This window comes from Aethalodelphis obliquidens, unplaced genomic scaffold (genome assembly GCF_003676395.1).
Source record: "Aethalodelphis obliquidens isolate GAN/ISIS:26980383/991018 unplaced genomic scaffold, ASM367639v1 scaffold23, whole genome shotgun sequence".
In the NCBI taxonomy this organism is placed as follows: Eukaryota; Metazoa; Chordata; class Mammalia; order Artiodactyla; family Delphinidae; genus Aethalodelphis; species Aethalodelphis obliquidens.
The window spans coordinates 12,148,211-12,172,177 of NW_020837967.1; the positions used below are offsets into that span (position 1 = coordinate 12,148,211).

The 23,967-nt window shown below is 38.1% G+C and overlaps 1 protein-coding gene across 1 annotated transcript in view; it reads left to right on the forward strand.

Annotated features, from left to right (window-relative positions):
- The window catches only part of PLXDC2 (plexin domain containing 2), a 416,593-nt gene that overhangs the window by 143,675 nt on the left and 248,951 nt on the right, over positions 1 to 23,967 (forward strand). The window contains exon 3 of the mRNA XM_027121784.1: positions 22,621 to 22,832. Within this exon, the coding sequence (XP_026977585.1) occupies positions 22,621 to 22,832 (212 nt within the window). The remainder of the gene's footprint in view (positions 1 to 22,620; positions 22,833 to 23,967) is intronic.

The window sequence follows — 23,967 nt, forward strand, 5'->3', positions numbered from 1 at the left end:
CATTTAAATTGTTAGTCACCTGTCAGCTTAATTACTTATTTTACTTTCCACGGTCCACTCTTTATGCTAACCAACAACTCATGGGAATTGGTCAATCCCTTATTGAGTGAACATGTTAGTCTTTCTGTATGATAGCTGAACATCTTTGGAATAGAAGCATTTTCTTTTTTACTGTTATCAGTAGAGCCTAAAGTGATGAAAACATCTTACACTCCTACAAACCATTCTGAAAAGAATAGTGGAGGTGATCTTTTGAAAACACGTGTCAGATCACACCCTTTCCTGGTTAAACCCTTCCACTGACTTTCCAACTGTCTCAGAGTGAAACCCAACTTCCTCATGCTCTGCAAGGGCCCTGGGGGATCTGGTGCCTCCTCTCCTCCCCAGCCTACTCTTAAGCCCCCTGCCCAGGCTCCTTCTACTCCAGATACAGTGGTCCTCCTTCAACTTCTCCAGTAGAAGACCCCTTCCTGCCTGTGCCACAGCTCTGGCTGCTTCTTCTGCATACTGCTGGGCAGGCTTTGGAAAGTTTGAAGCTGGCAAGTAACATGATCTGATTTATGCGAATGAATGAATCTACAAAGAGTTGAGAAGAAAGCATTTCTTTTCTTAAACAGGAACCGAGATAAGCATTTTGCAGAGTGCTTTGAAATGTTTCAAATGTCTGATATTGGTAAATGTATTGTGGACTGCCATGAGGTCTTTCTAATTGTACCCACCATGAGTTTAAATACGGTAGAGTTAAGATTAGCATTCTCAGAGCAGACCTGAATCTAAGCTTAGAAACAGAAATTTACATATAAATAGAAATTTAAATCAGTTTTCTAACCAGGTATTTTTGAAAATCCAATAACAGGTTAACAAATTTAAGGTTTATACAAACACACAGTATATTTTTGACTTAATTTTAATTAAACTTCATGAAGTATTTGATGGATAACGAAGAAAGGAAGAAAGCATTCTCTTGGCATTTAAATAGCATTGAAGGATATTGATGGCTTTAAAAAAATGATCCCAGACTGCTTGTCTGTTACCCAGCCAAGTAATTCATAACAAAAGGCAGGTTAAAACACTTCACTAGAGCAGTGTGTTGTGAGATGTGAGACATTGCGTAAAGTTAAAGTGAGAACAAGCTGCCCTGTTTTCTTCTCTTTTTTCACATGCCATTCTTTATAAGCAATACATTTAAAAGTTTGCCTCAGAGCATTTTGCATTTTCCTCTGGGGAAATGTGAAAGAAAATTATCTGTGTAGAATAAAAACATGTTAATTTGTGTTAATTTATTCTACAAGAGATGCAGGAGGCTTATGTTTGAGTGGGACTGGAGTTCAGTTCTAATCGTGCTTATGAACACTGCTTATGAACATTGGAAGTGCTCATGGCCAGTTATCACCAATTTTTGAGGTGTGAATTGGTTAGGGGTGAAAATATACATATATACATTTAATTTATTGATATCTCTCTTTCCCAGTGTTCTTTTTTCAAGTACTGCCATTCTTAAGTTTAATTAATTAAACTATAAATGGAGTAGAACCGTCACCCAGGTTTCAATATGGCGTAAAAGGACAACTGAAGTTCATTCCATTTGTCTGGAGAGCATAGAAAGAGGACCCAGGTCCAGACACAGGGCAAACCACAGCAGGTCACACCTTCATAGAATAACCACATGGCAGACCAGCTGCTTAATTCCAATGGAATTCTCTCCACCCTAACCAACTCCCGAAATTATTTTTACCCATCTTTACCACCATTCTTCTAAATACCTATAATTAAAACCTCTTTTAATGTGCTGTTGGATTCTGTTTGCTAGTATTTTGTTGAGGATTTTTGCATCTATGTTCATCAGTGATATTGGCCTGTAGTTTTCTTTCTTTGTGACATCCTTGTCTGGTTTTGGTATCAGTGATGGTGGCCTTGTAGAATGAGTTTGGGAGTGTTCCTCCCTCTGCTATATTTTGGAAGAGTTTGAGAAGGATAGGTGTTAGCTCTTCTCTAAATGTTTGATAGAATTCGCCTGTGAAGCCATCTGGTCCTGGACTTTTGTTTGTTGGAAGATTTTTAATCACAGTTTCAATTTCAGTGCTTGTGATTGGTCTGTTCATATTTTCTATTTCTTCCTGATTCAGTCTTGGCAGGTTGTGCTTTGCTAAGAATTTGTCCATTTCTTCCAGGTTGTCCATTTTATTGGCATAGAGTTGCTTGTAGTAATCTCTCATGATCTTTTGTATTTCTGCAGTGTCAGTTGTTACTTCTCCTTTTTCATTTCTAATTCTATTGATTTGAGTCTTCTCCCTTTTTTTCTTGATGAGTCTGGCTAATGGTTTATCAATTTTGTTTACCTTCTCAAAGAACCACCTTTTAGTTTTATTGATCTTTGCTATCATTTCCTTCATTTCTTTTTCATTTATTTCTGATCTGATTTTTATGATTTCTTTCCTTCTGCTAACTTTGGGGTTTTTTTGTTCTTCTTTCTCTAATTTGCTTTAGGTGCAAAGTTAGGTTGTTTATTCGAGATGTTTCCTGTTTCTTAAGGTAGGATTGTATTGCCATAAACTTCCCTCTTAGAACTGCTTTTGCTGCATCCCATAGATTTTGGGTCGTCGTGTCTCCATTGTCATTTGTTTCTAGGTATTTTTTGATTTCCTTTTTGATTTCTTCAGTGATCACTTCGTTATTAAGTAGTGTATTGTTTAGCCTCCATGTGTTTGTATTTTTTACAGATCTTTTCCTGTAATTGATATCTAGTCTCATAGCATTGTGGTCAGAAAAGATACTTGATACAATTTCAATTTTCTTAAATTTACCAAGGCTTGATTTGTGACCCAAGATAATGATCTATCCTGGAGAATGTTCCATGAGCACTTGAGAAAAATGTGTATTCTGTTGTTTTTGGATGGAATGTCCTATAAATATCAATTAAGTCCATCTTGTTTAATGTATCATTTAAAGCTTGTGTTTCCTTATTTATTTTCATTTTAGATGATCTGTCCATTGGTGAAAGAGGGGTGTTAAAGTCCCCTACTATGAATATGTTACTGTCGATTTCCCCATTTATGGCTGTTAGTATTTGCCTTATGTATTGAGGTGCTCCTATGTTGGGTGCATAAATATTTACAATTGCTATATCTTCTTCTTGGATTGATCCCTTGATCATTATGTAGTGTTCTTTGTCTCTTCTAATAGTTTTTATTTTAAAGTCTATTTTGTCTGATACGAGTATTGCTACTCCAGCTTTCTTTTGGTTTCCATTTGCATGAAATATCTTTTTCCATCCCCTTACTTTCAGTCTGTATGTGTCTCTAGGTCTGAAGTGGGTCTCTTGTAGACAGCAAATATATGGGTCTTGTTTTTGTACCCATTCAGCCAATCTGTGTCTTTTGGTGGGAGCATTTAGTCCATTTACATTTAAGGTAATTATCGATATGTATGTTCCTATTCCCATTTTCTTAATTGTTTTGGGTTCGTTATTGTAGGTCTTTTCCTTCTCTTGTGTTTCTTGCCTAAAGAAGTTCCTTTAGCAGTTGTTGTAGAGCTGGTTTGGTGGTGCTGAACTCTCTCAGCTTTTGCTTGTCTGTAAAGGTTTTAATTTCTCCATCAAATCTGAATGAGATCCTTGCTGGGTAGAGTAATCTCGGTTGCAGGTTCTTCTCCTTCATCATTTTAAATACGTCCTGCCAGTCCCTTCTGGCTTGCAGAGTTTCTGCTGAAAGATCAGCTGTTAGCCTTATGGGGATTCCCTTGTGTGTTATTTGTTGTTTTTCCCTTGCTGCTTTTAATATGTTTTCTTTGTATTTAATTTTTGACAGTTTGATTAATATGTGTCTTGGCATATTTCTCCTTGGATTTATCCTGTATGGGACTCTCTGTGCTTCCTGGACTTGATTAAATATTTCCTTTCCCATATTAGGGAAGTTTTCAAGTATAATCTCTTCAAATATTTTCTCAGTCCCTTTCTTTTTCTCTTCTTCTTCTGGGACCCCTATAATTCGAATGTTGGTGCGTTTAATGTTGTCCCAGAGGTCTCTGAGACTGTCCTCAGTTCTTTTCATTCTTTTTTCTTTATTCTGCTCTGCAGTAGTTATTTCCACTATTTTATCTTCCGGGTCACTTATCCGTTCTTCTGCCTCAGTTATTCTGCTATTGATCCCATCTAGAGTATTTTAAATTTCATTTATTGTGTTGCTCATCGTTGTTTGTTTCATCTTTAGTTCTTCTAGGTCCTTGTTAAATGTTTCTTGCATCTTGTCCATTTTATTTCCAAGATTTTGGATCATCTTTACTGTCATTATTCTGAATTCTTTTTCAGGTAGACTGCCTATTTCCTCTTCATTTGTTAGGTCTGGTGGGTTTTTATCTTGCTCCTTCATCTGCTGTGTGTTTTTCTGTCTTCTCATTTTGCTTATCTTACTGTGTTTGGGGTCTCCTTTTTGTAGGCTGCAGGTTCGTAGTTCCCGTTGTTTTTGGTGTCTGTCCCTAGTGGCTAAGGTTGGTTCAGTGGGTTGTGTAGGCTTCCTGGTGGAGGGGACTAGTGCCTGTGTTCTGGTGGATGAGGCTGGATCTTGTCTTTCTGGTGGGCAGGTCCACGTCTGGTGGTGTGTTTTGGGGTGTCTGTGGACTTATTATGATTTTAGGCAGCCTCTCTGCTAATGGGTGGGGTTGTGTTCCTGCCTTGCTAGTTGTTTGGCATAGGATGTCCAGCACTGTAGCTTGCTGGTCGTTGAGTGAAGCTGGGTGCTGGTGTTGAGATGGAGATCTCTGGGAGATTTTCACTGTTTGATATTATGTGGAGCTGGGAGGTCTCTTGTGGACCAGTGTCCTGAAGTTGGCTCTCCCACCTCAGAAGCACAGCACTGACTCCTGCCTGCAGCTCCAAGAGCCTTTCATCCACACGGCTCAGACTCCTCAATTTGGGATGGTTCGTTGTCTATTCATGTATTCCACAGATGCAGGTACATCAAGTTGATTGTGGAGCTTTAATCCGCTGCTTCTGAGGCTGCTGGGAGAGATTTCCCTTTCTCTTCTTTGTTCTCACAGCTCCCAGGGGCTCAGCTTTGGATTTGGCCCCGCCTCTGTGTGTAGGTCGCTGGAGGGCGTCTATTGTTCGCTCAGACAGGACGGGGTTAAAGGAGCCGCTGATTCGGGGGCTCTGGCTCACTCAGGCCGCGGGGAGGGAGGGGCACGGAGGCGGGGCGGGCCTGCGGCGGCAGCGGCAAGCATGACGTTGCAGCAGCCTGAGGCGCGCCGTGCGTTCTCCCGGGAAGTTGTCCCTGGATCCGGGACGCTGGCAGTGGCGGGCTGCACAGGCTCCCCGGAAGGGGGTTGTGGATAGTGACCTGTGCTCGCACACAGGCTTCTTGGTGGCGGCAGCAGCAGCCTTAGCGTCTCATGCCCGTCTCTGGGGTCCGTGCTTTTAGCCGCGGCTCGCGCCCGTCTCTGGAGCTCCTTTAAGCAGCGCTCTTAATCCCCTCTCCTCGCGCACCAGGAAACAAAGAGGGAAGAAAAAGTCTCTTGCCTCCTCGGCAGCTCCAGACTTTTCCCCGGAATCCCTCCCGGCCAGCCGTGGTGCACTAACCCCCTGCAGGCTGTGTTCACGCCGCCAACGCCAGTCCTCTCCCAGCGCTCCGACCGAAGCCCGAGCCTCAGCTCGCAGCCCCGCCTGCCCCGGCGGGTGAGCAGACAAGCCTCTCGGGCTGGTGAGTGCCGGTTGGCCCTGACCCTCTGTGCGGGAATCTCCCTGCCTTGCCCTCTGTACCCCTGTTGCTGTGCTCTCCTCCGCGGCTCCGAAGCTTCCCCCCTCCGCCACCTGCAGTCTCCACCCGCGAAGGGGCTCCTAGTGTGTGGAAAGCTTTCCTCCTTCACAGCTCCCTCCCGCTGGTGCAGGTACCGTCCCTATCCTTTTGTCTCTGTTTATTCTTTTTTCTTTTGCCCTACCCAGGTACGTGGGGAGTTTCTTGCCTTTTGGGAGGTCTGAGGTCTTCTGCCAGCTTTCAGTAGGTGTTCTGTAGGAGTTGTTCCACGTGTAGATGTATTTCTGGTGTATCTGTGGGGAAGAAGGTGATCTCCTCGTCTTACTCTTCCACCATCTTCCCGGAAGCCTCGATGCTATTTGTTTTTTATTTTTTGTTAACAAAATAGAAGAGTTCAGCATTATAACTTCCATTTTACATCCTATTACTTTTCCCCTACTCTATCTTGTTTAAACTTTAGGCTCTTTTCACCAAATAATGACACTTTTTCTCCTTGTGGCCTTTTTTTTTTAATTTATTGGAGTATAGGTGATTTACAGTGTTGTGTTTCCTTGTGGCCTTTCTTAATGATGAATAAGTTTAGTGTTCTGTCCTTGATTTGGAGCCGGATTCACCATGTATGTACCTGCTTTTGGGTTATCTGTCGTATGAGACTGCTCTTCATTTGTTGGGATTTTGAAGATTCATTGATTTTGAAAGGCTTTGAACGTCTGATACCTAGGGAAATACAGAACTGGAAAATACCTGATATGCATAGCTTCTAGAAAAGATGAGGGCATTCAATAATATATAAGAATTTGGACCCTCCCTGGGTTATAACCAATGACTTCCTACTATTTTTTCATGAATTCTGTTCATTCATTCATCAAATATTAAATAATTGTTTATATGTACCAGACCCTATTCTATGGAGTTAAAGTATAAAGACATATAAAATATAGTCCCTTGAAGTACAAATATAATAATCTATAAATAATAGGAATACAGAAAAAGGAGCAAATCTAAGCAATGGACCTATTCGGGGGAATCATTTTTTATGTGTTACAATATACATAACATAAAATTTACCATTTTAACAATTTTTTAATTGTGCAGTTCAGTGGTATTAACTACATTCACCATGTTTTGCTGTCATCACCACTGTCAATCACCAGGACATTTTCTTCATCCCAAACTGTACTTATTAAACAATAACTTCTCATTATTCTGTCTTTCCAGTATCTGGTAACCTCTACTCTACTTTCTGTCTCTAATGTTTTGACTACTCTAGGTACTTCAGATAAGTGGAATTACACAATATTTGTTCTTTTGTGTCTGGCTTATTTCAGTTAGCACACTTTTCAAGCTTCATCCAAGTTGTATTATAATCAGATTTACATTCTTTTTATGGCTGAATAATATTTTATTTTATATATATTTGTGTCTATACATATATATGCACACCCACCCCACATTTTGTTTATCCACTTATCTGTTGATAAACACTTGCATTGTTTCTGCCTTTTGGGTAGTATGAGTAATACTGCTATGAACATTGGTGTAAAAGTATCTGTTTGAGTAGGGGGGTGCTTTTTTATTTGGAAATAAATTGGAATTTAAGAAAAAATGCAAGAATAATACAGATAACTCTTGCAAGTGTTTCACCAGATTCAAAGTTTTAACATTGTGTCTAGTTTGCTTTATCATTTGTGCTATCATCTACACATATTTTTCTTAACCATTTAAAAATTATAGAAATCATATCTAAACTTTCTCCTCAAAATCAAGTGATCCTCATACTACTGTTACCTACAATACATAAGAATTGACTGAAGGTAATATTTAAGAGTTATGTCTGAACTATCAAAAATGAATATTTACCTCATAGTGAATTTTAGGACTAGAATACTTTAACTCATACCACAGAGATATAGAAAAGGAAATATGTAGTATATGACATCATCTCCAAATTGTATAATTTGGCAAGGATTAAATATGTTAATATTCTTGCTGTTCAGTGCTAAATTCAAATATTGTATTGTTTTCAATTTTGTTATTTTCTGAGCCAACATTTTAGCCCCTTAGATAAGTTCTAAAATGTTTGTATTGGCAAATTTTCAAATTAGTTTTAGCTTATTAATGCCATATTAATGCCATATTTACATTAATGCCATATTGGCAATATAAAAAACTAGTTTACTATAGTTTACTCTGGGTATGAATGATTAAACAACAAAAAAATGCCTAGGAGATGCTTAACGGAATTTGGATTTAAAAAAAAATGAATGTTCATAAAGTATGTTTTTAAACTTACCATGCAAAAGGTAGTATGCTATTATTTTATCCCATAGGCTAATACAGGTGATGATATGGATCAAAGAAAATATTTGACTTGCATTTCAATAAGGACTTTGCCTGTCAAACAGTTGACTCTTGAATAACTCAAGGGGTTAGGGGCATCCCCCCACCCCCCTACCCCCCTCCAGTCAATCCCCATGTAACTTTACAGAAGCCCCTTGGTATGTGCAGCTCTGTATCTGTAGATTCAACCAACCACATTGGATCCTGTAGTTCTGTTGTAAGAATTTAGCATGTGTAAGTAGACCCATGCAGCTCAAACCTGTGTTGTTCAGAAGTCAACTGTACTTCTTTTTGTATGTAAGACAGTTTCTCCAGAAGTGTCACAGTCAGACAGAGGTAGCTGTTTTTTCATAGCAGCTGGAGAGATAATCAATAAAATATTTGAACAGGGGTCTTCTGAAGGGGCAGAAGCATTCTCCCCACTTTTAGGAAATATGTTTCCCAATAGTAGTACATGCTGAAAATAAAGAAGTAGAGAACTATGTTTGTTGAGTTTTATCTGCAAACATAATACTTGCATCTTTCCTTACGTTATAACTGTGCAAAGGCAACTAAACAACATAATACTCTCATCTATTAGGGAAATACGTGTTGACTCAATAGATTGTTTTCAGCAGATTTATATAATAAATGATTTTCTGAAAATTGTTTATAAATAGAGTTTTTATTAAGCCAAACAATCCTTTAAATTTAAAAAATGAGTTACCTATTCCACAAAAGGGGTTTGAATAGGATAATCAAAATAAGAAACAAGAAATGGGACTAGCATAAAAAAATGTTGACTCACTAGGAATCAAAAATGTAAATTAAACTAGTGAGAGTCCGTTTTTCATTGAACAAATAGGTGAAAAAGATTTTTGAAAGACACCATTAAGTGATTGATGAAAATATGGGCTACCCATCTTCACGTTCTGCTGGTTATTTTGTAGACTGATGCAGTTTGAGTGCAACAGAGTAGAGATTCCTCTTTCCTAAATTGTTCCTGAAAAAGAATTGAGGCTGCTCACAAAAAATTAGCCTCTAGAATGAACTTAAAAGTTCAACAATTGATGATTAGTTTATGATATATACTATTTGTTTATTAAATGCAGTATACAGTCAATTACATGGAAAGATATTTATTGTGTAGTGCTGAAATAAACGAATTATACACATACAGACACACACACACATACACACACACAACTACTTTTTTGTATGCAGACATGTGCAGACATTCAAAGAAATATCTAGAAAGGATATTCACTAAGGTGATAACTCTGCCCCCTGCACCTAGGACAGAATAATGGATACTTACATTTTTCCCCTATTTTCTTTTTAACGATTTAATTTTCAAAGTTTTCATATTAGAAGAAAGATAATACAACTGACCTTTGAATAACGTGAGTTTGAATTGCGTGGGTCCGCTTACATGTGGATTGCTTTCGATAGTAAATACTACCGTACTGCTCTATCTGAGGCTGGTTGTATCCGCAGAGGGGGAAGCGTGGCTGCAGAGAAACCGTGGATAAGGAGGGTTCCAAGTCATACTCAGATTTTAGACCCCCACCTTGTTCAAGGGTCAACTGTACTTAAATTAAAAATGTTTAAAGCGCTTTAGGTTATTCACTCTTTTATATTGATAATGATTTTTTTGATAAAACGGAGAGACGCTTACTATAAGGAAATGTGTAAAGTCCATCATGTATAGACTTTTTGAACTGGAGCATCTTAAATCCATGTTCCTCAGATATTGCTTATTTGTAAAATAATGGAAATAATTCCTGTCTTAGTATTGTCCAGAGCATTAGTAAATGTGTAAAATATAAGTTTTGGCAATAACCTGGCAAGCTGCAGTTGCCCAGTAATGAAAGTCCTGGATTTTTAATTATTTTATGAAATTCAGATATTTTTCCGGGCCATGTAGGCACACTCATAGAAGGGAGGTTTTTGATAAATGTATATTGTAATAAGTACTTAAAGCAGAGACTTTTTCAATTTATCTGGAATTTGTTTTTTTGACAAAAAAAATTTATGAAAAGGTAATTCAAGGATAAATGAAGAATGAAGCAATTGGATTCTAAAAGTTTCAGAGTTCTACTAATCTATACATGGTTGAAAGGATACTTTGGATTTCCATCTCACTTTGGTGGCTTAATCCTTACCTGTTATTTTGTATATTTCAGGAATACATCACAGAAATTAAAATCTAACTTTAGTACAGTTTTTACTGTCTTAATTTCTTTTTTAATGTAATTTTGTTGATTGTGGTTTATTTACAATGTTAGTTAAATTGTGTAATCAGCATAAATGTATGCAATCAGGCAGTTTAATTAGGGAATGTTATTTAAGAAATTAACTACAGAATTCAGATATTCATAACATTTTAGAAATTCTTGGGAACTTTTATTTTAAAACTGCTATTTGAATGGTGGTTGATATGCAAATTTAAGTATTTCTCTTTTCCAAAAAAGTGAAAAAAATATTGTAAATTCAGTGGAGTAAAATATATTATTAAAAGTACAATACAGTTTGTAAAGACACCAAAATTTCTTAACTAAATTTACACTGATACTCCACTTTCTATTTCTCATCATTTTCCCAATTTTTTTTTTTTTTTTTTTTGCGGTATGCGGGCCTCTCACTGTTGTGGCCTCTCCCTACCGATATTAGGATGCGCAGGCTCAGCGGGCATGGCTCACGGGCCCAGCCGCTCCGCAGCATGTGGGATCTTCCGGGACTGGGGCACGAACCCGTGTCCCCTGCATCGGCAGGCGGACTCTCAACCACTGCGCCACCAGGGAAACCCCGTTTTCCCAATTTTTGACTTAAAGTTTCCCATTCTTATGAAAGAAACTATTTGGAACATGGTTTGTTTCTTTTTTTTTTTAACTCAAAATCAAATGATTTTATTTAGAGAAATATTTTTTTCTGTGTCAAGGTATTTCACCCCTAATACTATCTTGAGTTAGTCTTAAGGGGAACTGTGCAAGTAAATGAATCATGCAGGTTGTCAGCTAGTAAATACTCAAGAGCTTCTTAATGAAGTGAGCACATCTTTGTATATAAAGTATTTCTTATTTAAATGTAAATAACAACGTGTCAGTTTTGTTTAAAGAATTATATGCTTTTTGCTGTAAGTAATATATTATTTATGAATCCTTGCTTCATAATACCTTTGATATTCAGAAACATCTTTCCTGTGATTTTTTTCATAGAGCTTTTTTTTGTAAAGTTATTTGGAGATATCAAAGCTGAGTAGTTTTGCCCATTGCTTTGTGGTTCTAAGATCGTGTGAAGACATTTTGCATTAAATGTATGAATCAAATGTAAGAAGTAGAATAACTTGGGGGAAAATCACTTTGTTTTGCTGTATTAATCTCTGTGAACATTTTAAAGGACTTTGAAGTTAGAATGTTGTAACACAGATCTTTTACTTGATGAAAAGGGTGATTAAAAAATATAGGAAATTGCACAGAAATTGGTAGGGCTGCTTCTAATTTTCTCAAGAAATAACCCAACATATCTAAGTATATAAGGCTAAGAATTTTAAGCCGAAAAATGAGATTGTCTTAAGCAAGAGCAGCCATGATGGAAAACGCCATGTCACCACCCCAACTATATCATGACGAAGCTTAAGGAAACAGACTGTACAGCCTGGGCAGTTTTAGTGAACATTTATTATAATAACAAAAAGGAGCACAAAGATGAATAAAGACATGACACCTCCCCTGGCTAAGTTCATGGTAGTTTGTGAAGGAATGGCATTTAATCAATAATTACACTATAATGAGAAGAACACAGCAATGGGTTTGATTAAAGTTTTATGAGTTCCCATTGAAATAACTCTGCCTAGGAAAATTATCTATTGGTGATGATGAAAGGCTTCACCAAGTCAGACTGTTTGAACTTGACTTTCAAACAGTAGAAACTTGGGACTTTTTTCCTTTGCTATAGAAGTAACACATTGTAGAAAATGTGTAAAATAAAGATATGTCAAAAGAACAAACCGAATAAAACTGGTTGCTTCCAACTTGCATGACACAGAGAAAACCACTAAGTAATACTATAATGTATTTCTTTCTCTTCTTAAATTTTGTGTATATGTATGTTTTTCCTTTTACCCAATTCAAATAATACTATATACAGTTTTTTATACTTATTCATAAATCTTTTTGCACATCTAAGAATATTTCCACAGTATCAAATCCTAGAAGACTTTTACTACTGATTGAAAATATGCACATATGAAATTTTGATTAAAATTGGAATCTCCCTACCAATATTAGAGAGTACAGTACTCTCTAATAATAGCTTCAAGAAATTAGTCTATCAAATATCGACAAGTACAATTTTACAATAAATCTTTGTGAATGTAGTATATGAAAGAATTGTAATTTATTGTATTTCTCTGACTTCTTAAAATGTTAAATATTTTAATACATTTATTAGTATTTATATTTTCTTTGCTATGAATTATCTGTTTATGGCATTTGCTCATTTTTTAAATTTGAGGACTAATCTTTTAAAAAATTTATTATGTAGGATATGTACTTGCATATATGAGGATAAACTATATACAATTGCCATTTTATAATCAAAAAATTGAATAGATATACATAGTATTAATTGCTATTGACATTTTTCCTGCTGGCCTTTTAAATTTATATAAAACTGAAATAGGATTGTTTTAATTTTCTGCTTAACATTCTTTAATGGCTTTCCTTTGTGTTTGTGTGGTGCTCAAAGTTGAGCATCTTAAGCCTATATTTTGTTAACCCTGCATTATCAACCCTGGCAACAGCAGGAAGCCCAAAAATACAGAGTTTGTGGCTGTATTTTTCACCTTTAACCAGGAATGATATTCAACAGTTAACAGCTAATATTATCTGTCTAGTCATAATGGGAACAGATCAGGCCATAGGGCTGAGGCCAGATCTAGAGACCTTGTCAAACCAGGTGTTTATCCCTTAGTTGTTGGATTATGTGAAAGGCATTGCTCATTATTTTGGGGGGGAAGTAAGGAGTGTGGATGCAGTTAATCTGATAATTTGTTTAGATTGTACTTTAGAATCACATTTCAGAAAAATACTTCTGGGTTTGATTCTAAGAATGTGATGTGTCTTCTACTAACTAAAGTCATCTTCTCATAAAGAAACAGGCCCAGAGTAGTTGACTGAATTGCCTGAGGCTTCGCAGCTATAGCCTTAGGACCATAACCTTCTAAAACATTAAATGGTAGAGATAATTTTGTGATGAGGAAATTACAGGTGTTACTGGCTGCTTATCCAATTCCACACAAATCTCTGGAGGGCATTTAACCTGTAGAAATTTGGGGCTGTTTTGATAATGGTATGATTTATATGATTTAAATCAGATAAAAGTTACACAACATAATCTGATAGAAATACATGTGTTGTCTGTCATCTGTGGTCATTGGCTAAGTCAGCCTGGGCTCAACATTGGGCCATTATGGATCTGACCCCACAAACTGAATATGGTCTGATGACAATATACAGTGAGATTGAGTCTATCAGACATCTGGCAGCCGTAATCTAATAGAAGGCCCTCAGTGATTTGGGCCCTAGGCATTTGGACATCATCTTTGACATGGGGCACCATTATAACCATGATTCCATCTGGCCTGTTCTGGCTCAGAAGACTAAATTTTCCTTAGAGGCTGTTGGCCATGACTGGTCCTTGTTTACAGAATTTTCCATTTCCCTTGGCTGTCAGAGTCACACTTTTCATGCACTGGACTTAGCTTTTAGTGCAGAGCCCTTATTTTAAAATCAGCCATTCTGAATACAGGAAACAAGGGTAGTTGAGGATGGCTAACGATGAAGAGAAATGTTAAGGGATTTTACCAAATAGTTTCACTTTTTTATTGGGCTATGGAGACTCTAAAGTTCATGATGCATGGATTTTCACAAATTAAATAGTAAATCTGAAAACAAATGTAGAGTACTTAATACATGATCCCAAATAGCCTAAAATATGTTAACAAGATATTTAGCTGGCGAGTAGATGGTAGACTTTTATAAGCTGGGAGGGACTATAAAAGCTATGTAAAGCTGCCCCCTCTTATTACACACACAGCAGGAGGTCACATACCTAAAAATTCCATGTGCTTTCTGGGTTCATGATGCTATGTTTTCTGCAGAAAATCCTAAGAATCTTATTAAAAGACTCTCAGATTTAATTAAATGCTATTTTCACTGTTTGTAGATTATTTGTAGACTATGGCTAACATGGAAATAAGTTTATTCTCCAAATCTGACAGATTTATCTGAAAAATAAGTGGATGGCCTGAGTTCTCTGACAATCATCTTTTATTATAAAACAGGAGATTGTCGTCATGGTAAAACAAATGCTTGAGTCTACTTGAAGGAATTCAGTTTTTCTTTTAAATTTCTACTAGGCAGTTAATAGAAAATGCCAATTAACAAGATTATTTATTTTAAAGTACTTCCCAACATTTCAAGATATAACTAAAAAATATAATCAATATTAATGTGCTATTATTTTCTGCTATGTTTTTACATTGGCTGTGTTTCGTTTCCTCACATTGGCAGTCAACTTGATGGGGTATTTTATTCCTTGTTTTCACATGCTGGATTATTTACATATTTTTACCGTTTTAAATAGCACATTCTGTCTTACTTATTTTTCTTTTAGATTGTTTCTTTGTGTCGTATCATTAGGCTTTCTGATGCATTGCTAATTTGATCCCTTAAAGATTAATCATAGGTAGGTTAGATGATAGTCAAAACCAAGCCTATGGATCAAGCTCTGGTTACCTTCCTAGTGTATCACTTACCATATCATATACATCAATTTCCTCATATGTAAAATGGGGTTAATAATAGTATTGATACATGCCAAATACATTAATGTTTGCAAATGTTTAGAACAGTGCCTGACATTCTACCAACCCTAAATGAAGGGTAGTTATTATTAGTAATATTACTATTATTAACCCATTATTAGAAGCAATGCATAGAACACTTCTGCTTTATAACTGTTAACACAGTTTTATTCTTTCTGTTTATTTTTAATATTTTAGTAAATATGCAACAATACCTTAAAATTGTCTTAAATATTAACATTTGCTCATAAGGCTAATCATGTTTTCCATAGGATAATTAACCATTTTATATATAAAATTAAAATGTCTTCTTATTATTTTATTTAATAGTAAGATTAGAAAACTGTTACAATTTTAACATGTAACTGGTTTTGTACATATTTTGGGTTGAGTGTTTGGTTACATTTTCCCATTCCCTTTCATTTCCTGTGTACTTTTTCTTGAACTGGCTAATGTTCTTCACCAGAAAAACACTGTACAGTGACCAAGAACCCTGCAATGACTCAGAAGTCAGAGAAGGGGAAGGGTGGAGAGTAAGGGGTATGCAGGCCACTTACATCTCGGCCTTAGGCCTTTATGATTCTCCTGCTCTGCGCCTCAGAGCCTGGACTCTTATGCTTCAAACTTCTAGAGTAGCCCTCCACTTGTTTTCCACTTTTCACTTAAAATGTCCTTGTTTTCAACTACTTCATAGCTTTTCAGTCTCACTGGCCATGCCCACATTCTTCCAAGACATGTGTTCTGTTTCTTACTGAGTTCATGAACCGGAAAGAACTGCAACCACGAGTGTTGCTGAACATCACCCAACTGGCCAGTGAGCTCTTGTTGAGTCAAACTCATATCCGATAAGGAGAAGCTGTTATAGATTTGTTTTCCCATAGTTTTTGCCTTCTTCCATCCTTTTATCTGACTGAGCAAGAAACATGGTTAAAATCTTAAGAAGCTGGACAGCAGATCGCATACATAATCCTTTAAGATGCTGTCTCAGATGAGCAGCAACCTGGCCAGTCATTTGTTTACTCATTCATTCATTTGCTTTTCAGAAAACTTTGGATATTTATTATATTTCAATATCCATGTTTGTACTGATGGGACAAAAAATATAAATAAGATAGAAGTCCTGTTCTGAAACATCTCTGTGTCAGGAGTCTCCAAGGCCACCCTCAGGTTTGGTCATATGATAGGAGGAATCATAAGACCCAGCTGTGATTTGTTACAGCGAAAGGATACAAAGCAAAATTCATAAAAGGAAAAGGCACTTGGGGCATTTTTAACGTCTGGGGAAAGCAGGGCAGGTTTCTAAGAGCACTCTCCAGCGGGAGCGCAGAGGAAGCATTTACTTCCACCAGCAACCAGTTGTGACAACACATGTGAAATACTGTCAACCAGGGAAGTTCATTAGAAACTCAGCGCCCAAGGTTTTTATTGGGAACTGTTCACATAACTACCTTCTAACTACCGTGTACCAAAATTCCAGACTCCCAAAAGGAAGGCTGGTTGTCAGCATAAACAGTAGTGTTTGCCCAGGCAGTATAGCCACAGTGAGCCACTCTTATCTGTTAGGGGATGGTGGGAACCCTCCCCAAATCTTAGTTCCCAGGCACCAGCCAGGGCCAACCTTGCAAACAAGATTTTCTAAGGATAGCAGCCTCAGGCCCGCTGTGTTAACTCTTCTCTGCACAATCTCACACTGAAGTGGGGATTGTTGGAAGAGTGTTTAAAGGGTCAGGTGAAAAGGGTTATTGGATTACAGAAGAAAACTCAATGAGCCCCGCCTGGAGGAGTCAAGGGAGGCTCCGTTTACCGAGACACTATTTGAACTGGATCTTGAAGGAGTTGTGAGATTTCCCAAAGCCCTGGAGTGAGGAAGGGCTTTCCGCCATGCAAAGGTATTCACTGCAGGTAAAGAGATGATTGAGAAATCCTGTGTGGTGGGAGCATAGAGCATGATGGGGGAGGCAGAGACAGGGAAGAGGGGTTAGAACAAGAGCATGAGGTGTTTTATAGTTTTGTTGGGTGGTAAGGAGCCTTAGAGGTTTTAATCAGAAAAGAGAAGTGAATAAATCTAAAAGGTATCTCTGATAGCAGATGGAGAAAAGGTTGGAGAAGGTAGAGTTTGAAGAAAGTAACACCAGGTAGGAGGCAAGAGATGGTGAAGACATGACCTGTGGTAGGGCTAGAGCATGGGGCAGTGGTCTTCAACCAGGGGGACACAAAGAATCATGTGGGAAGCTTAACAAGAAAATGATGTCCAGGTCCCACTCAAACCCTTTAATGTCTCTCGACAAAACATTCTGTCTGCTTTCTCTTCTGTAGCTATCTTACTCTATAATGCTATCAGTCAAAACCTCCAAGTCCACTACATAGACAGTTCATTATTGGACAGAACCATTTGTATACCATTTGTATGGAGTATACCATTTGTATGGAATTTCCTCTTCATTTCCGTAATAAACTGAGATGTGAAGCCATATGGCAGTCTACCTTAGCCGAATAATTTTATCTATTGTCAGATGAATCTAGCCAGTAAATCTGTTTGCAGTAAAAAATCTTAACGTTTTTGCAGAGGATCCACAAGAGTGATTTGGTTCATTTGTGAAGTGCAGACCAAAGTGCATGTCAGAAGGTGCAGTCATAACGGATCCTCATTGCACAAGATGCGTGTCAATCTATGTGGTTACTCCTTGGTCATTCAACATATATTATATGTAAGGCTTGTATGCAAGACTCAAGAAATACAGTTAAAAATGCATTCAACTATTAGCTAAATGTAAGGTATTTAAATAAAATCATTAGGATAAGACACAAATATAAACACATCCAACCCAGAACAGCTTTCTTCCCTTTTGTTTTTATTTTAAATGATTTTATTTTATAGTAGATGATAGCACAAAAGAGACTTGCAAGGTTTGCAAAGAATAATATGAAGATGTACGTGAGTTTCTTATTTTACTCTCAGATTAACTAGACATTATTGCGTTTCATAATGATGGTCTATTTGAAATGTAATGAAATACCTTCTTCAGTAATACTTTATCTACTGTTTTTATCAAATAAAGTATCTCAAGGATGTGTTAAGGTCAATTTATATATTAAATATACAAAAATATGTCTTTTCCTTTCTCTCCTTATATCCAAATGGAAGTCCTTAGATATATTTAATGTTTCCATGAGCTATGTGATTAACAACTATAGCAAAACATGTTGGCGAAAATTCTCTTTGACGGTTTTCCATCAGTGGTTTAATTAACACACAGTGGACAGAAAGCAGACAGTCTGTGCAACCAGACTATTCAAAGATCCCTCCTATTGCTTTTGTTTTCACTACAGCTGGGAAGGGAGAAATTATATTACATATATCCCTTCACCTTTCTTCTGAATGATTTGTTTTGGTGGTGATTTAAAGGATAATTTGAAATATTTTTGTGAGTTAGAAAGCCCATGAAGTGCATAGGAGTAATTTACAATGTAGATAACAAGGCTGTGGTTTTGCCAGTTTTTCTCAGTCTTTATTTCTGGAAACATCCATTTTTGACTTGTTTTATCTTCTCTAAAAATCATTCTGAAATGGGTTAAAAATCGAAGCCAATTTCATACTTTAGTCTTGATGAACCACGTACTACTGAATTATGAGCAAATAGGAATGTCTCCTCTATGCACGATTGGGTCGTCTTGCTTATTCATAACCTAACCGGAGAAAAAGAATTAGGTATACAATAGCAACCCAAAGAAAATTCACAGAGGCTAGGCACTAAAGCTCACAAATGTTCACATTGGAAAACCCTCAGTTCCTTCCTTAGATTTTGTTTACTCTTTACATTCAGAGCCAGCAAGTGATTGAGTAATCAGTTTACAAAGTTTACTGTAGTAAATTCTAGAAGGAGCAAGCATGTCCATCAGGGAGACAAACTAATCAACGGCTGTAATAGCAATTAATACAACAGCAAAGCAAGCAAAAAAAATCATAAAACACTGCCAGAAAGTGAAAAACAAACACCAAAACCCGCAGCTGTCTGGGGACTTACCCTTGTAAATGCTAGAGGAAGCATTTGCGCTTGTTTTATACGGGAGGCCTACCTGTCTGTTAAATTCACCTTCCCCGATAATCTAGCTAAAAATGAGTTGGAATGTTCATCACAAAAACAAGAGTTTGACACACTAATCAGACTTCCCAAATTTCAACTTAAGTGGTGTTAAAAGATAAACTAAGGCATATTCAACATTTTAAGAGTTTACCTGACTGAAAATCAATTTCAGTGGGGCAGCACAAACCAGAAGTGGTTAGGAACACTCCAAGAACCCCAACGAGGGTAGAGATTTTATGGAGAAAAGGCAGAAGAAAACAAGGAAATTATTTGAGTGGCTGTAGCTTAAGTGTTTGCCTGATTCAGAAAAGTCTAGGTGTAAGTTTGTGACTGGTTGTCCTGAGGTTTTTTTTGTTTGTTTTTTTTTCCGTACGCGGGCCTCTCACTGTTGTGGCCTCTCCCGTTGTGGAGCACAGGCTCCGGACACGCAGGCTGAGCGGCCATGGCTCACGGGCCCAGCCGCTCTGCAACATATGGGATCCTCCCGGACCGGGGCACGAACCCGCGTCCCCTGCATCGGCAGGCGGACTCTCAACCGCTGCGCCACCAGGAAAGCCCTGTTCTTAGGTTTTGATTTCTTAACCTTGAGGCAGCTGCAGGCTCAGGTTTGGGTTTACTTACGTAGGCTGCTAAGGTTTTAGAGCCACCTCAGTCTGATGGCCTCCTTGTTTAATTAGTTTAGCAGTGGGGAATATGGACTTTATCCTCCCTAAGTTTTGAAGCTCCTTCTTAGGGTAAGAAGGCAGGGAGAAAATGAGAAAGAGCAATCAAAGACGAGAACTAGACTTCCTCTGCAGACAGCTCCTCCAGTGTTAGTTGCTTCGTCTACTCTGTGCTCTGTGCCAGGGCCACAGGGGCTAGTGTTGCGTTACTGGCCTAACAGGCATCATGAAAAGTACTATGTTTTGTCCTGTGTTATAAAAATCTAAAAGGATAATGGTAAAATTAATATCAGGCAATTAATATCCAATGATAACATCTATTTTAAAGAAACCAACAGTTGAAGATTTTAATAAAGACTACTTCTTTGGAGATTTTGGTGTTTTTTTTTTTTTTTTCTGATTTACATTATAAAGAACTGAGAAACCTCTGGCTGGAGACTTTCCCTTTCTGTGATTTTTTTAAAATAATATTTTTATATCTAGGACTGTTTAATCCATTGACTACATGATATTTGCTGTCTTTCTTATCTGCACTGACATTCTAGTAAGGATCCTATAGATTTTCAGTTGTTCCTACATGATTGTATTCAGATAGCTACCACCCCAGTGCAAGGTGAATGCACAGCTCTAAAGTTTAATCTGAGTGTTGTGCTACGAGGCCTTATCTGGTTGTTATAAAACTTTATTGTGTACTTTTGTTGTAAGCTGCCTCATATATTTTTGGTAATGAGGCAGGATATCTAAACAAAGCAAATAAAATTGCTTTATGTAGCTTTGCCTAGAATCATAAGTCTTAGAACCTGGCACATACTCAGGAAAAGCTGTCTGCTTTTGCAGGTAAGATATTTTCATTTCCATTTGAAATATAGGGTAACTAAAGCACAGAGAGTTTTGTAAATCATGCAATATCCCCTATTCAGCAAACCTAACAGAAAGAATTCTACCCCAGGTCTCCTGAATCCTTGTACAGTATTTCTTCCGTACTTAATTGTGCCTGGTCCTATCATTTTTGTTCCAGAGAGACTGTCTACAATTTATTCATTCATTTGGTCAGTCAACAAACATTTATTGAGCATTATTCAATGTCCAGTGGGGACAACACCTTAAAAAAGAAAAATTTTCGGGCCTTGCCTGGTGGTGCAGTGGTTAAGAATCTGCCAGCCAGTGCAAGGGACACGGGTTTGAGCACTGGTCTGGGAAGATCCCACATGCTGCAGAGCAACTAAGCCCGTGCACCACAACTACTGAGCCTGCACCCCAGAGCCACAACTGTTGAGCTCGCATGCCACAACTACTGAAGCCTGCATGCCTAGAGCCCGTGTTCCGCAACAAGAGAAGCCATCGCAATGAGAAGCCCGCGCACCGCAACGAAGACCCAATGCAGCCAAAAATAAATAAATTTATAACAAACAAACAAAAGAAACATTTTCTGTAAAATACTCATTAGACATACATATTGAACATTTACTGTGTGGAAGGTGGGAGGGGACCATGATAAACCCTCTATGTACCTGGGTTTCTTCCTAGCCTACAACTAGCTATTCTGTGAATTGAGCACAGTGCTACATTTTCTGGCTCTAGGGTTCCTTTCTGTGGAATTTTTGGCCATTTCCATCTCCATGACTCTTTTAAGCTCTAATATTCTACAAGCCCATGGAAAAGTCTAGATTGCCAACACTGTGGTAGTGCACCACTCTAGACTGTATCCAATAAGGCTTTAGGCAGTGGCAGATCATTTAAATTCACAGTGAAATCAAAGAATAGCCCCTCTAGAAGAATGATTAGCATCTTTCTGAGTTCAAAGGGAGATATTTTAGACCATTTGCATGTGATTAGTAGTGGAAGCCTTAACTTGGTTATTAGAGTTCTAAGTAACTGATTTAATGGTATTATAAGCTTCATTAAATACATTTTTGTTTCTTGGAACGTTCTTGTATTGATGGGAACCTCACAGCTGTAATTAAATCACTGCTCTCTTAGCGCTTTTTGAACCCATATCCTGCCAGTTATAAAGCCTGTCAATTCGTATCTTTTGGTAATAGTTGCCTAGAGGAGAACTGTTGTTGGTCAGACACTGAATTTCCCATACTTGTGGAACACCTTCCCCTGCTGACCCACTGAAATGAAAGACTAGGAGTAATGATTAAATCTAATTTTCCCTCCTGTAGTAGCAGAATGAGCTGGGTCAGCAAGGCCAGTCCCTGCAGATGGCTTTAAAATACCTTTGTGATTTGATCTCCTTGCCTTCCCATCCATTTCTCTAAGTGCCTATCACTGTCATCCTTTACCACCCTGACAAGATTCCAAGGTGAGAACAGCTCAAATGAGCAAGAGCGTTTGTGATGCCTCCCGAGGACGTGGCTTATTAAATGAGTTCGGCAGTGAACCAAGTCTGACTTGTGAGTTACAAGGCAGGTTAGCACGTTTGCACAAAGGTCATTCCATCTATTATTTAACCCATTCAAATGCTCTGTTTTCTCTCTGCTGCCCAGCATAACTCACATGAAATAATATAAACTCACAAGTTATTAATGTCTGATTTGTATTTTCAAATGTGCTGGGAATCATTTAGTTTCATTCCTTTGTTTGGATTGTAGTTTGTTTTCTCAGAACAACTAGAGAATGTTTATGAAGGGTGTGTGTGAAGGACGGGCAAGGAAGGGAATAAAAGTGCATTACTTTAGGGCTGCACAACTATTCTAGGGACTCTGCTGGATGTGCACATTAACCATTGTCACGACTTATCATGGTGTGTCCTAAAATTTCATTCTACTCGGAGATATTCATACCAACTCAAAAATATTACAGTTAAACAGATTTCACTGTTATGAGTTAGTTTCCTCTTCTTTTGACTAGCAGAATATTTTTCTTCTCTATTAGGAAGCATGCAAATGATGCATAACAGGTGGTAAATCGTTATTTTTTTTTTTTTCAAACAGATTGGCACTATCAGGTTGCTCAGGCCTTCCCACAAACAGAAGAGGAGGTGGAGGTGGATTCCCATGCATTCAGCCACCGGTGGAAAAGGCACTTGGATTCTCTCAAGGTGGTAGACTCAAACCGAGCCAGCCTGGGCCAAGACTCCCCAGAGCGCAGAGGCTTCACGGACCTGCTCCTGGACGACGGGCAGGACAACACCACCCAGATTGAGGTAGGTCAATGATCTGGGTAATTGAAATGGATTAATAAGTCTGTTTCTTGCAAGGCACCCAACTTCCACATATGTATCAATATTTATAAGCTGTCCCTTTGGCTCAATCTGGAACTTATGGACTTTTTTGTAGAGGATCAGTTTAATTCATTAATAAATAATTAATTTGTTAATATTCAGGAATTTAATAAGTAATTATAATTATGTTAAATAAATAAAATAAATAATAGCTAAGCCATTTAATCACCCACGAATGCACTTACTCAGGAAACAGACAAACATGGGCTTGCTGTGGTGACGTCAGTGAGGAGACACAAAGGGAAATACAGTCCATCTCCTGCCTGCAAGGAGATGATTGTGTAACAGGGTCAGAAAGTGTAAACGCCGTAACCAACTCATCCCTATGCCATGTGATATGCGCAAAAGTATACACAGGCCAGTGTGGCATAGAGGAGGGGATGATCATCTGCTTGGGATTAGGGGATGGGCTGTTGTCAAAGAGGCCTAGGAGTGGGCACTTAGGCTCGCGCTCGGCAGATTGAGAGGAGCTCACCAGCTTGATAATTTGTCGATGGTAAAAGAGAAGATTGCTGCAATTACATCTGCAAAGGCTGAGTCTCAGAACGGCATGGCATTATGAGGAGTCTTGCATGGTGACCAACTGTCCCAGTTTACCTGGGACTGAGGGGTTTCCTGGAATGTAGAACTTTCAGTGCCTAAAATGGGGCAGTTCTGGGCAAACTGATGGTTGGTCACTCTATTACTGTACATAATTCTTTGTGATAATTGGAGCCACAAATTGGAAAGAGAAGGACGGTTGGAGGTGGGTTTGGCAAGTAGGGAAGGCTGCTGAAGGCACATTCTAGGCAGATTTTGGGGTTGCCCAGAGGCCTCAAGGGTGGTATTGCATTGCTTAAGTTTCCATAGTCCTTAGCATTGCAAATCCTAAAATATGATCTTGTTAGTATACTAGATATAACAGACACAAACAAGTGAATCTTATGGAACTAAGCAAAAACCATTCAAATGAGAACAGAAGCTATTTATTCAGTTTGTTGTAGCCAGGGAGTGAGCCTCTATCACTTGCCTTTGGCAGAGACTCAAAAGCAGGCAGGGGAGTGGGAAAGTTTTTCCG